This window comes from Monodelphis domestica, chromosome 3 (assembly GCF_027887165.1).
Source record: "Monodelphis domestica isolate mMonDom1 chromosome 3, mMonDom1.pri, whole genome shotgun sequence".
NCBI classification, from domain to species: Eukaryota; Metazoa; Chordata; class Mammalia; order Didelphimorphia; family Didelphidae; genus Monodelphis; species Monodelphis domestica.
The window spans coordinates 143,225,137-143,239,724 of NC_077229.1; the positions used below are offsets into that span (position 1 = coordinate 143,225,137).

Sequence of the window (14,588 nt, forward strand, 5' to 3'; positions counted from 1 at the left end):
TTCTTTTCCCCCTATTTACACATTACATTTTCCCCACGTGTTAGTATACATAGATTGATATAAATGTAGTTCTTATAGAAGAGAGTTTGAGTAAAAGAAAAAGATAACATTTTTTCCTTTTCCCTTTCCTTCATATTTACCTTTTCAGGTATTCCATGCTCTTTGATTTTTGATATCGAACTTTCCACAGATCTTTGGTCTTTTCATTGCAAAAAGTTGGAAATCTTCTATTTTGTTGAATGCTCATACTTTCCCTTGGAAGTATATAGTCAGTTTTGCTGGATAGCTGATTCTTGGTTGAAGAACCAGCTCTCTTGCCTTTCTGAAGATCATGTTCCATGCCTTATGATCATTTAGAGTAGAACTTGCAAGGTCTTGTGTGACCCTGATTGGCATTCCTTTATATCTAAATTGTCTTTTTCTGGCTTCTTGTAGGATTTTTTTCTTTTGTTTGAGAGTTTTGGAATTTGGCAATTACGTTCCTGAGAGTTGTCTTTTGGGGGTTTAGTGTAGAGGGTGTTCTGTGAGCTCTGTCAGTGGCTGTATTGCCCCCTTGTTCTAGAATCTCTGGGCAATTTTCTTTGATTATCTCTTGTATTACGATGTCAAGTTTGCTGTTTATTTCTGGCTTTTCTGGAAGTCCAATTATTCTTAAATTATCTCTTCTCCCTCTATTTTCCAAATCTGTCACTTTGTCAGTGAGATATTTTATGTTCTCTTCTAATTTCTTGGTCTTTTGGCTTTGCTTTATTAGTTCTTGCTTTAAAGCCTGGTTTTCTTTTACAGTTTGGTCAAACTGGTTTTGTAGATGTGTGAATTTCTTTTGCATTATTTCCCACTTTTCCTCCCAGAAGGCTTCCATCTTTTTGCTCATTTCAGATTCAAATTATTCATGGGTTTGTGGAGAGTTTCCATTTCCTTTGGAAGGTATCGGAGCATTTGCTTGTGTTTCCTCTTCTATCTCCTCTGTGTTTTGTATTTTTGCTCCATAAAACGTTTCCAAAGCCGCCCCCTTCTTCTTGTTTCTTTTGGAATTTTGGGGCTTTTGTGCTTCTGTGTAGTTTGCTCTTTTTATCTGAGTGGGGAGTATTAACTTTTCTTATCTCTGTCTGGCGTTCAGAGGTTTTAGCCCTAGGCAGATTGTCCGTTCTATATAGTTGTTATTCTGTCTTACAGGGGAGCCAGGAATTGTTGGTGTGTCCCTGTTACTACCCTCCTGATGCTTCTCCGTTGCCTTACTTCCATGTTCTGTGCCAGCTTGGCCCTTGTTCCTGTGCCTTAGCCGGTCAGCTGCAGCACTCTACGGGGGGAGGGGCCACGGCTTCCTGGAGCTCAGAGGGCTCCTAATGAGATTAGCTTTCCCTGGGTTGAATTAATGTGACTTGAGGCAGGGACTTTTTTCGTGAGACTCCAATGGAAGGATCCAGCCAGGGGGTTACAAGCTCCCTGTCCCTCTCTGTTTCCCTGCTGTCTGGGTGCCCCCTCGACTGGGTCAGGTTGTTTTCAGGATGTGGCCTTCAGAATAGCCGGCTCCCAAGGCCCTTTTGCCAGCCCTGAGGTTTGCTATTCTTCCAGAAGACCCTGCTCTCTGAGGGGCAGGGGCCGCGGCTTCCCAGAGCTCCGACGGCTCTTCCAAGGGGGTTACGAGCTCCCCCATCTCTCTCTGTTTCCCTGCTGTCTGGGTGCCCCCTCGACTGTGTTAGGTTGTTTTCAGGATGTGGCCTTCAGAATAGCCGGCCATGGGGCTCTGAGGCTGCCTCTGCTGCCTCGGACTTGGCGCTCTGGGTTGGGGGGGATGGGTCCTAGGACCTTCCTTCTGCCTACCCCTTAGGTCCGAGTGGTCTCGGGTTCTGGCTTTTGGGGGGGGGGCTGTACCTTTTAATTCAGGTCTAGGTCCAGGAGGAGGACTCCCGGGGTCTATGTTGTTGATCGTTTTGAATTTCAGTGCCCTAGGAGCATTCGGTCTGAGATTGGTAAGGAAGGGTTTCAGGAGATCTGGACTTTAGCTTTCTCTAAGCCACCATCTTGACCGGAAGTCTATAGAGAAAATTCTTATTAAATTACTCATTGGTTTCTAGGGTCCCTTGAAATGCTGACATTCCATGATTCTTAGTAGGTAGAAAGAAGCAGGATGGGGATGGGGTTGATATATGTCATGGATGGCTTCCTTCCCCAACTTTCTCAAGTCTGTCATTATTTTCTGTTGCTCTGGATGTAGAAGTAGTGTTAGATGTGTTTGTGAAATAAGTGGAGATACATATGTAAATTTCAGGGAAGAGAGACATGCTTAAATAGGTCAGAAACTTATCAGGAACCTAGAATCTTATATTTGGAAGAATCCTCTAATTAAAATTCTCTACAATATCTCCCTAAAGTAGTCGCTTTATTTCCAATGAAGGGAACTTCCTGTTAGCACACTAACTTTTGGTACCTACTTATTTCATTTTCAGTTTTAGTTTCCAAATAATAGTGAGGCATCAATAAAACATTGCTTTGTCTCTCTACTAGAATAGAAAACAAAAAGTATTAGCCTATATCTCTGTACTCTCTGACTTATCAGGAAGAATAAAATATTCCATAGAATAGAAAAAGTGTTTTCTAAGAAAAATATGAAGGAGAAGTCAAGGGATAATCCTAACCTCTTATGACCAACAAGATGGAGGACTGTACAATTTCTCTGATCTTTAGGATCTCTCAGGCTTTTCCAAAATAGGAATTATGTGCAAGAAATAAAGCAATTTCAGTTATCTACATGGTGTAGGAAACCAAAAACCCAAACATGGTAAAAAACCTTTAGAAGAAATCCTAAACCATAAGGTGCTCATTTAACATCCTCTTTTCTCTCAATAACCCACCATGCTTCTAGTACTAAGCTTTCACAAACCAACCCAGTGGTTTGCAACAATATTCAGATCTGTACCCTGATTGTATCCCTTCCCCTTTACTTCTCCTTTGTGACTTAGAAATTCAAATGGCAGAATTTTCTCAGGCTTGTATTAGCAGCATGGTAGCACTTTATGCCAAAATAAATTTTGGCCAGAGAATGTAGGAATGGAAGGAAAGGAGGGGGCAAGACAATCTTTGTGTGTAACTGTATGATAGTCCACTAAGCCTGAGAAAAATTGCTTAGCCTCTAGCTAGGAATAGTCTGTCCCTTCAGAATTTATTTACAGTAGGTACTGAGGCTGGTGACATATGAATTACCCTATGTGGAAAGAAGCCCAGATGCTTTGAGTTCCATCCCCCAGGGAAACCACTCATCAAAGGGAGAGAGTCAGAAAGTGAACAAAAGGGAAAAAATAATGAAAAAAAAAGTCTGAAAAATTATCAGAGACTTCAGAAGGAAGAAACCCAATTAAAAATTTTGAGGGTAAGTAGATATGCCAATAGGGAGGATATTAATAGTGGAAAGGAATATGGCCTCCAGATCAAAAAGTTCAGGAATCTATGAATAAACATTGTAAGATAAAGGAAAATAAATCAGCACTGGATGTGACAATGCATAGTGTGGATTCACAAGAGATAATGGAACAGAATGTTCCTGAAAACTTGAAAAGCGAAATATAAATTGATCAATCAGAATGTGTGGCCTTTATGGCAAAAATATTTGGCAATAGGAATAAAAACCATGAATTTATAATGTCACATACTTTCAATGGAATATCTTGATTTCAATCCCTGCAACAAAAGTGAGGAAGAATATGATAAAAAGAGGCAAGTGAATAAAAAGGACCACTGGATATTTGAAACAATATGATGGTTGTTGAGGCAATATGTCATAATAGATAGAACACTTGTCTTGGAGACAGAAGGAAGTAGAAGGAAAATTCAATAAACATTACGAATCTAGCAGAGGCCATAATATATAGGACTAACTTTCCCTCTGTCTCCCTCTCTCCTCTTTTTCTCTTCCTTTCTCCTGTTCTCTTCTCTTTCCTTCAAAAGCAAAACACCAGAAAAATTCTTGTCTTGCCTTTGAATTCCTTCTTCAAAAAGTGGAGAAAGGGATACAGAAAATAGCTTACTCTGGACCTGATTCTGGTCTCTAAGGAGAATTTGTTGCTAAAGGAGAACTGATGGGATTGAAGATAGATAGAAGGAGATACTTCATCATATAATTTATGATAAATAAAGGGAAAACTATAAAGATTTGTAAACCTTACATTTTTGAGTAAGAGATTTCCAAGAGTTCAGAAAACTGGGTCTCATAACCTAATATACACACATATACAAAAAGATAAACTGTGGTGTATGTAGCAGAGGACAGTCAGAATAGTTAAAGGCATGGAAACCATGCTACAAAGGAATATGCTGAAAGACATAGAGATGCTTAGGTTTGGCAAAGAGAAGAATTAGGTATAGATAAGTTCAGCATATTAGAAGTAGTTTTCTTCTAGGAATTAAAGGTTTACCATGCAGAAAGAGATTAAACATCCTTCTCTGCAATAGCTACAAGCAATGAGTGGACACTGGAGAAAAGCAAATTAGACTTGATGTAAGGAAAAACATTCTAACAATTTGAGCTGTCCAAAAGTGGAATGGAATTTGTTTGCAAAGGTAGTGGTGAGTCCCCTGGTACTTGAGGTTTTCAGACAAAGGCTGTATTATCACTTGTCCAGCATGTTGTGAAGAAGATTCTTGTTAAGGTACCAGCAGGACTAGATTGTCTTTAAGGCCTCTGCCAAGTCTCAAATTCTGTGAGGAGTAAAGAATTACAAATAGAAGGTATTTTTTTTAACTGTATGAAAGTTTGACTTGCCTGAAAGAAAGTGGACCAAAAAAAAATCAGTATATAAATGAGGAAAGCACTCATGCCGGAGAGCCAGAGAAATCTAGTTTATAATACAGTGGGTTCCCCAATTGAGATCCTGTTCAGAATTTTCAAGGACATCTTATTGTGAGAGCAAAAACTTAAAGAACAGAGAAAGAGGAAAGACTTTCTTGCGGTTGAAAAGTCGGCCAGCTAATCCGTGGGAATATGAATCAGGAAACTGAGGAGGGAAGAGAAATAGAAACTCAAGTTTGGATGACCAAACTTTGGAAGCCTTTTAAAAAAGAATTGGACCACAACACTTAAAAAGACTTGGCTATGAATGTCCTGCCAAGTGTGGCATATGGAGGAGAACCCTGGCTTGCACCAGAAAGTCAAAGAAACCATTGTAAACACTAACCTGGGAAGTGGAGGAAATCCTCTGTCTGGTATTCTAAGGGGTGGTAATTTAGCCTGGGAAGAAAAGAAAAGGATAATTTGAAGAAGAAACAAGCCTGTAACATAGTGAAAAGGTAGTGACGCTCATCAGCTCTAGCAATTACCATTGTAAGACACAAACTTCTGTGGAACAAGTACCTTGACCTACAAAACATATGCTTCTGTGACTTCATTAGGGCAGAGCACAATGTTTTCCACCCAGAAATAAAATTGTGTGACTTTTCTGCATCTTCATGAGAAGTAATTTGGGCTGAGATTCTGAAAATTCTGAACCTTGCTTCTGTTTCAATCCAAATCTTCCTATCTAAGCTTTGACTCCAGCTGAGATGATTTCTATCAGGAGAAATGAGCCATTGCCTCTGGTGGGTGCAGTAAATTGTTGGGTTTCAGGTGGATGGATCTATCCTAGACCCTTTGGATTAAGTGTATCAAAGTGGAAACTTTGAGAATCTGAATATTTTGTCTTTCCCTGTTGGAGACTTAGTGCCCTTCCTTGATGAGTGGATTCAATTTAACAGACATTAAGGTACTACAATGTGAGAGGCATTGTGGTAGATGGTAGAAATACTAAGTTAAAAATTGAAGAATTGAAGAAATCTCTATTCAGGTAGCTTCTAGCCTAATGAGAGAGAGACAGAGACAGACAGAGGCAGAGACACAGAGACAGAGACAGAGACAGAGAGAGAGTATAAGTTTGATACAGTGGAATAAGCATTGGGTTTGGAGTCAGAAAACCTAGGTTTAAATACAGCATCTATCATTTGCTAACAACATGATGGGGGAAAGTCACAGCCTCTCTGGGCCTCTCTCCCCTCATCTGAAAAACGAAGGGTTTAGTTAAAAGGGCTTTTAAAGCTCCTTCCAACTCTACTGTTACCTTGGAGGATCAGGGAAAATTTTGTGGAGTTGACAGTACTTGATGGAAGATATAGATTTTGAGGGGTTGAGAGGAGGAAGAATTCCACTCAGATCTGGGGGATGGATTGTGCGGATGCATGTAGGTGGGAAATGGAATGTAGATCACAATTTCAATAGGACGGACCAAGTTTTTGTGTCTCTTCCTCCCCCCAACTCCTGCCCCATGTCCTGAATACTCCACAGACAGATACAAAACACCATAAAATAGGAGTCTGAGGCTTTGCCTTCGAAGAGTGTCTTGAGTACACAATTTACTAGATAGTAAACTTCAGGAGAGCAGGGTCCAGGTCATGAGTATTTCCCACAGACTAGCACAATGCCTTGCATTTACAGGTGCTCAAACAAATACTTGCTAAACAAATATTACTTGAAAAAAAAGTTAAACCTTAAAATAAGCAGAAATGAGCAGAGAAAGGTGGAGTTAATCTGGGGAGGCTGCCTAAGGGAGGAGAATCTTGAGCAGGATTGTGAAAGGGGGGAGCTTCATGATGAAGAGGATGGGGTGGGGCAAGTGATCCATTGGGTAGTAGGGAGTAACATAAAGACATAGAGGTTGGAACAAACCATTAATGAACTTGGGAAAGCCATGAGATTTCCCTGGCTTGAAGTGAAAGAAGGTTGACACTTAGGAATAGCCAGAAATGAGATGGAGATGGGGGCAAGAGAGTCTCAACTGGTGCAGTCAATAAACACTCTAAATTGCCAGTTAAATGCCTGCTGTGAGGAGAGCAGGATTAGGAGTTACAATGAGAAGCAGCTGCTAATCCTTTGCTTCCCCAGTGGAATAGATCCAGAATATTGGGTTTGTATTCAAATTTCTGAGGAATGTGTTTGGTAAGCACTTAAAATTGAACAAATAAAATGAGAATAGCCTCTTATAGAATTTTGATGCTTCTGCTTCCAGCTGAAACCAGAAAATTCAGAGGCAGCAAAAATGAAAACAAGGAAAACGTTAATGGAATTTTTGAGCCTAGAAAAGGTTTGGTTTGAGTTTTGAAGGAAGGTCTGGGTTGGCTCGCCTCTTCCCCCAAGTATGACAGCGCTGATTTGGTGGTTTTTCATCCCCAAAGATATCACCTTTGGCTACAATTCTTACTATGGTCCCCCAAGTATAGTTCACGGAATGAGGTTTATGCCTCTTATGACTCAGATGAGTCCCCAAAAATCTATGGGAAACTTGTGATAGCAGGGTGGGCCCTTTTGCCTCAAATCAACAGTTCTACTTGGGGGGACCTTCCAAAGAATACTCCAAAGGGTTTTCTTGGTTATTTGTATAGAATGGTAACACTCCAATTAAAACAACATGTATAAAAAATCAAATAAGTGTTTGCCAGGAATTGCTTTCCTAAACGAAATAAGGATAATTTGATTATCATTCGAGAGACCTTTAATCATGCAAGCCTTGGGCACAAAATATTTTGCCTTCAGCTTACCAAGGCTTATTTTCTAGGACAGATAGCTCAACTTTTGACCTTTCCATAATAGATCAATTATGGTTCCTGCCACTTCTGATAACTGTCTGAGGACATTTTAAGATTTTTTCTACTTTTATTCATTGAGAAAGATCTTGAGCTTCTTCCTATGAGAAGAGTTTTTCCCATGAGAATGGTTTCCCCATATTTGTCTGACTCAACATTTGCTACCTTGATGAAGGTTCTTGAAAATCAAAATTAAAACCATCTTTCTTCCCTTCCTGCTCTCATCAAGGGAATTAGTGATACTCTAAAAATTACACTTATTTTGTTTATACATGTTTGTTTAATGTCCTCCCTGAGGAGATTTCCTTTCTTTATGTGACAAAACTGCTTACTTTAAATGCTCATCACTACTTTCTTTAATGCTCAAATAATGCATATTTGAATTGCAATTTGCAAATAATGATCAACAGAGAGCCTTCCACTTGATTAAATCATTGGTTCATTTGATCACTTCATTTGTTGAATCTCTCCTGGGGCCAAATTTAATTAATTGGATAGCTTAAAAGGAAGATGTATCCATTAAGCACCTTTTTGTGTGTGTAAGGTTTTAGGATAGGTGACTGAGATACAGAGATGAGGAATGGCCAGTGCTTGCCCCTAATGAGCTTGTACTTTAAAAGGGGGAGAAAATGATATAATACTAATAACAAGAAAAGAATGAGCTATTTTTTACAGCTCTTTAAGCCCTGAAAAGTGCTTTACATATTTTATTTGATAGGTAACAAAATATGCTAGCTGGCACTTATGTGTTATATCTTAAAACTTACAAAGTACTGTTCCCAGTATTTTTACATTTTAAATCCATGGGGCATAAGATAGAATCTGAGAGTGCAGGAGAGGTTCAGATAAAGTACAAGAAAGAAATTCAAAAAAAGGAGAGATTGCCTTCAGAGAGGGGAAGCTGAGAGGTCTTCATGGAGAAATTAAGATCTTATCTGAGCCTTGAAGGACCAGAGAGCATTCAAGAGGCAGAAAGGTGGAGGAAAGTCTTGAAGAGAAGATGAATGAGCAAAGGCCAGACCTGAAGAAGCACTCAGGGATCATCTAGTTATTAAACTGAATAGGGAGTGGCAAAGTAGGCTGGAAAGGTAGGTTAATAGGAGCTGTTCTACTAATATTGGAGGAGCCTGACCAAAAGATAAGGGATTCAGTTTTTCTTACAGGTAATAGGGAGCCAGTACAAGTTTTGAGCAGGGAGAACCACAATTAGATCTTTGCTTTGATACATTATTTTGTTAACTGTATGAAATAAAAATGAGACAAGGTAAATAATGAGCTCAGTAAGAGCCAGGAGTATAGTATTACAATAATCTAAGTAAATGGTAATGTGTTGGTGGGTTTTTGAGTAAGAGGAAGAGGAATATTTGGGAGAAATTGTTCAGGTGGCATTAGTAGGATTTTAGCATCTGGTTGAATGTGGAAAGTAAAGGAGATGTAAGACTAAGGATGACTTATTTATTTAGAGTCTGATTGACTGGGAAGATATTCATATTAGCCACAAAAAGAGTTAAGGAGGAAGGCATAGACTTTTTGAGGTTAGGAGTGGGGTTGGGAATGACTTCAGTTTTAGACATGTTGAGACAAATTAAATACTGGTGGGACATCCAGAAGAACATGTCCAAAAGGCAGTTGGAGAAGCAAGATTGGAGTTCTGGAAAGAAGATGAACATGAAAATAGAAATCTGAAATAATTTTCATAAAGGTGATAATGAAAACCTTGGGAGTGGGTAAGTTCTTCAAGGGGAGAATGAAAAAGGCTTGGGAAGACCCAGGTTATGTCAGGAGAGGAGAAAGAGGCAGTGATGGAGATCAAAAGGGAACTATTAAATAGTAAGAATAGTAAGCACAGTGTTAGGGAAGAACACTTCCAGAAGGTGTGGGCAATCAAAACCCATCAAATTGATTCAGAAAGGTCAAGCAGAATGACTGAAAAAAGACCATTGGATTTGGCATTCTAGATTGACTTTAGAATAGTTTCATTGTTGTGAAAGTGACAGAAGCCAGATTGAAAATATTTAAGGATTAAGGGTTGGGAGGAGGTGGGCACAGCTATTTTAATTTTCAAATATTTTAAAATTTGTCAAGAGGCTACTCTTTCTAAAAATTTAGAAATGAAAGGGACCAGAAATATAGGCTAAAACTTGGGACAATAGATACAATAAAGAAGCTTTTTTTTTTCATTTTATTTAGTCAATTTAGAACATAATTCCTTAATTACAATAATCACATTATTTCCCTTCTTCCCCTCCACCCACTCTTCCTGCAGCCAACACGCAATTTCATTGGCTATTACTTGTGTCCTTGATCAGATCCCATTTCCATGTTGTTGTTTACACTAGGATGTTCTTTTAGAATCTACATCCCCAACTATATCCCCACAATCCATGTAATCAAGCAATTGTTTTATAAAGAAGTTTTTTTAAAGCAACCATTCAACAGATATTAATTACTTAATATATGCTAGGCTCCATGTTATGCACAGGGAATACAAAGATAAAAGTAAAGCAATCCTTGCCCTTAGAAGTTTACATTCTAATGGAGATAATAACATTTATACAAATGTCTATAAGTGATATAAAGAAAATGAACACAAATTGGTCATAGGAAGGAGGCTGCTAACTGGGGGAAAGCTGGGGGAAATGAGGAAAAGCTCCTATAGAAAAGGAGTATCAATTCGTGAAGACTGCATTGCAGTCATAGCTCCAAGCAGAATAAAATATAATTGGCAAATATTTAACAATGTAAATTAAAAATATAATATGAAATAGAGAATGTTAATATATGGTTTTCTAAATCAACATGTCCCCGGGGTTCCTTATGGAGGGTTTAGTGACCCCAATTTTTATGTTGGCTTAATGTCACTAATGTAGAAAATGGCACTTGAGTGAGTCTTGAAGGAAACTAGAGATTCAAAGAGATGGCGGTAAGATGGCAGAAAGGAAGGCACTTGTTAAGAGGTAGATGAGAAGAAAAGAAAAGGAATGATTGATGAAGCAAGGTTCATGGGAGGGATTAGAGTAGCCTTAATAAGATAGGTGGCCATTTTATACTTTGAGGCTAGAGATTTTTTTCCCCTGGTAGCTAGTTGACACACTGAGACTAGAAATATGAAGTGCTGAGTTCAAATTTGACCTCAGATACTACTTAACTTCTATTTGCCTCAGTTTCTTCATGTGTAAAAATGGGGATATAGTAGCACTGACTTTCTCTTAGGGTTGTTATGACCACCAAAAGAGATAATTACTTAGCATAGTGCTTGGCACATAGTAAATGTTATATAAATAATAGTTATTATTAAAGAGGATGAGGGGTGGACATAAGGAGGTTTTGAGGTCTGGAGGAGTGTAGCTAAAGGAATGCCCAGTAGATGTTTCTAATATCCTCAACAGAGTAGAGAAAAAAGTTATTTTCTGATAGATCAGGAGAAGGAGTTAGTTTCAGGGCTTAAAGACCAAGAAGAAAGTTTGGAACAACTACTAGGAAGTAGGAGAGGGAGTCTATCAGAGGTGATTAAAGGAATTATTGCATAACCATGAGTGCCTAGTTGAGGTTTAGTGGAATCAGTTAGCTTGATGATTTCTTTAGAACTGCCGAGTCTGGTAAGAATAGTAGAAAAACTATATATTGGAAGTAAACTAGAGTTAGGGATTATTATCAGGGGATAAAGAGGCATACATGTATGTGTTGGCTCCTCCATTAGAAATGAAGTTCCTTGAGGGTAGGTGCTGTTTCACTATTGTCTCTTTCCTCTTGGCACAAGGCTTGGCATTTAAGTAAGCACTTAATAAACGTGACTGAGAGACTGCTTTAAAAAAAAAAAGAAAAACAAAACCTAAACCTTTCCCTTTCCTTACCATCCCTTTAAAGTTAAGAGAACTCTTTTTTTTTGAGGGCGGAAGGTTATGTCTTAGATTACAGGACACAGGAAAAGGAAGTGTGAGTAGGTGAAAGTGAGGTCAGATTAGAGGAGATAGATTGGGAGAAGCAGATTGTACTATGAAGACCTTGAGCAGGTTGAGCAGGAAGGGGAGAAGCAGAAAGATGGGATATTGTGGCCAGGGAAGGGAGAACTCAAAATTCATAATCCTGGAGATAGAATAATTTAATGTATTGGTAAGGATTTAACATATGATTACCCTTATAGAGTGGAGACATCTCAGAAATTAAAGTTGTCCAGAGTGTATGAAGAATCATTATTGTGAATATTGAAGGGATTTAGGATAGGATCAGGGGTTAGGGTGAATGGAAGAATGTATGTGGTTCTGGTACCATAATTACTGAGGAAGTGGTCTGAGTGTCTTAGGTCAGTAGATGGCAGTGATGGGGGTCTGAACAGAGTGACATCTAAATAGGACTATTATTTATCTCTTCTCTATCCTTCCAGAAGTAGCTAGCTATAGAAATTCCCTGCCCCTACTGCCAATACTGGCTTTTAAATAAAAAATTAAAAGATCTACAATTTTAATACATTTTTGTGTTGTTATTTTGGGAAATAACAACAAAAATTGTTAAAATTATAAAAACAATTATTTTGGTTTGTTTGGAGATGCCAAATAAGACAATGTATGTGAAAAAGCTTTGCAAGTGAAGAAGTTTGATATTATTGTAACATCTTGTTTCAAAAGAAAAAACACTATTATGTCAAAGTGATCAGATAAACCACAAAGAGGGTTAGGTACTAACTTGATTAAATGAAGGGGAAGGCGCTATATTATTACTAAAGTGAGCAAATTTTGAGCAACTTGGCTCTCTTCCAATATCTTTTCGATATCATAAGTACAACCTAAACTGTCTTTAATGAAGTCCATTCTTTTTTTTTCCCCTTCCTAGAGAGACATCTCCTTTATGGTCGACCTGCAGTACTTTATCGGACTAGATACAATATCTTGTATCACCATGATTTTGAAAGCGGTTATAGTGAAACTCTCCAAATGCCACTGTGGACATCCTACACTGTTTCCAAACAGGTCATTGAAAAAATTGGGTTTTCCAGTATTTTATATTACAGCATGTTCCTTGTAGTAATACGAAGATAAATACTGTGGCTTACTTAAATCATATTTAGCCAAGGCTTTAACTTAGTGAGAAAAATCCCAGAAACTGAACTCATTTAATGACCACATTTCTCTTAGTTTCCAAATTTCTCCTGGAAGTAAATTGGGGATAGAGGGAACAGGGCCATAGCAGGACCAATTGTACTATTAATAGGATTTTGTTTCTTTATTGAACATTAGTTTTTCTCATTTGTAGAGATAATAACAGCACCTACCTCACAGGGTAGTGAGACTGAATTGAGATTATGTATACAATAAACAGGCTTTGAAAAGCTTAAGGTGCAATGTAAATGTCAACCCTTATTCCTGAAATTGTTAAGGAGTATATCAAAATGCAAATTACCTGATGATGAGGGGCAGGCTCCCAGATGGGCTCTGAGCATCTCTTAAGTGGGGCAAATCTCCATAATGCCTGAGTATAGTTTCAGTTTTTGGAGAAAGGTAAAGTGACTTATTCAGACTCTTAGGCAACTGTTAAATAGATTGAAATTCTTAACTTGCTGCCTAGGAGGAACTTAGGTTCTGTGAAGGAAAGAAAAAATCTGAAGGTTTTTCTTTAGATTACGTTTTTAAAAGCCTTAATCAGTGTGTTGTTTTTTTTTTTTGAAAGAAGAGTAGACATCTTAGGATCATAGAATTTGGAAAGGATATTCCCACTAATCTTAATCACTCTTAGATGAGTGTCCTCTAAACCATCCTTAGCCAGGTGATATCTAGTAGAGCATCTCTAGAGATCAAAGAAAGAGAATGGACACCTGCTAAGGGTAGAATATTGATGTTATTTTGAAGTTTCCACATGCATTATCTCCTCCAAACCTTACAACAACCCCATGAAATAGACAGTGCAAACATCACTGTCTTAAATGTGTAGAGAAGTTTCCAGAGGACCAGAGAGGAGAATAGGAGCATAAATATAGGGCTAGAAAGACCTTAGAGATGATCTGGTCCAATTTTACAAATGGAGAAACAGAGGATCAGGAAGAAGTAACACAGATAATATGTATCAAAGGTGAGATGTGAAACCATGTCCTCTAATTCTAGAACTAGTTATTTACCTCCTAGAGTGTATTGGTTGCCTTCATTCACAAGATTTAGAATTGAAAGATCACTGACTGAAGTCAGAGGGTCTTGATTTGAATTTTGTACCTCTGATGTTTGACTTTATGACTTTGAGTAAAACACTTAGTTACCCTAGGTCTCAGTTGCTTTATTTGTAAAATGAGTGTTTGGATAATTCTGAAGTCCTTTCCAGCTCCAGATCTATAATAATAATTAATGATAGTAATAATAGCTAACTTTATATGTAATTGAGGGGGGGAATAAAATAAGATAAAATTTTTTAAATTGCCATCTAATAATAGTTGGTATTTATATTGTGTTTTAATTTTTGCAAAGTGTATCATTTGGTCCTTTCAACAACAGTATGAAATAGGTGTTATTATTCCTATTTTAAGATAACAAAAACTGAGTCTTAGAGAGTTTAAGGGATTAGCTCAGGATTACATAGCCAAGTAAGTGTCTGAGGTTTGAAGTGCTTGAAACCAGGTATTTCTGACACTTAAGTTCAGCACTCTATCCACCTTGATATCCTGCCCAACCTGCCTCCCCCACTCCCTTTTTAACATATGAGGAAACTAAGACCCAAGGATACTAAGAGTCATTTTAGTTAGGATCAGTTGTTTATTCTTGAGATGACCCAAAAAGACCACTGTTAGAAACTTAGCCTTTGGGGACAGCTGGGTAGCTTGGTAGATTGAGAGTCAGGTCTAGAGATGGGAGGTCCTGGGTTCAAATCTGGCCTCAGACACTTCCCAGCTGTGTGACCCTAGGCAACTCACTTAACCCTCCAGTGCCTAGCCCTTATCACTCTTCTACCTTGGAAGCAATACATAGTATTGATTTCAAGACAGAAGGTAAGGGTTTTATTAA

General features: G+C 38.2%; 1 protein-coding gene across 7 annotated transcripts in view; it reads left to right on the forward strand.

The window, feature by feature from the left end:
- The window catches only part of ENPP2 (ectonucleotide pyrophosphatase/phosphodiesterase 2), a 200,078-nt gene that overhangs the window by 171,006 nt on the left and 14,484 nt on the right, over positions 1-14,588 (forward strand). For 4 of the 7 annotated variants that reach the window (XM_056823161.1, XM_056823159.1, XM_056823160.1 and 1 more), the window contains one exon: positions 12,436-12,572. In XM_056823161.1, coding sequence (XP_056679139.1) covers positions 12,436-12,572 — 137 coding nt within the window. Of the gene's footprint in view, positions 1-7,031; positions 7,107-12,435; positions 12,573-14,588 lie in introns of all 7 variants that reach the window. The other 3 variants (XM_056823158.1, XM_056823156.1, XM_056823157.1) reach the window with 1 other exon arrangement.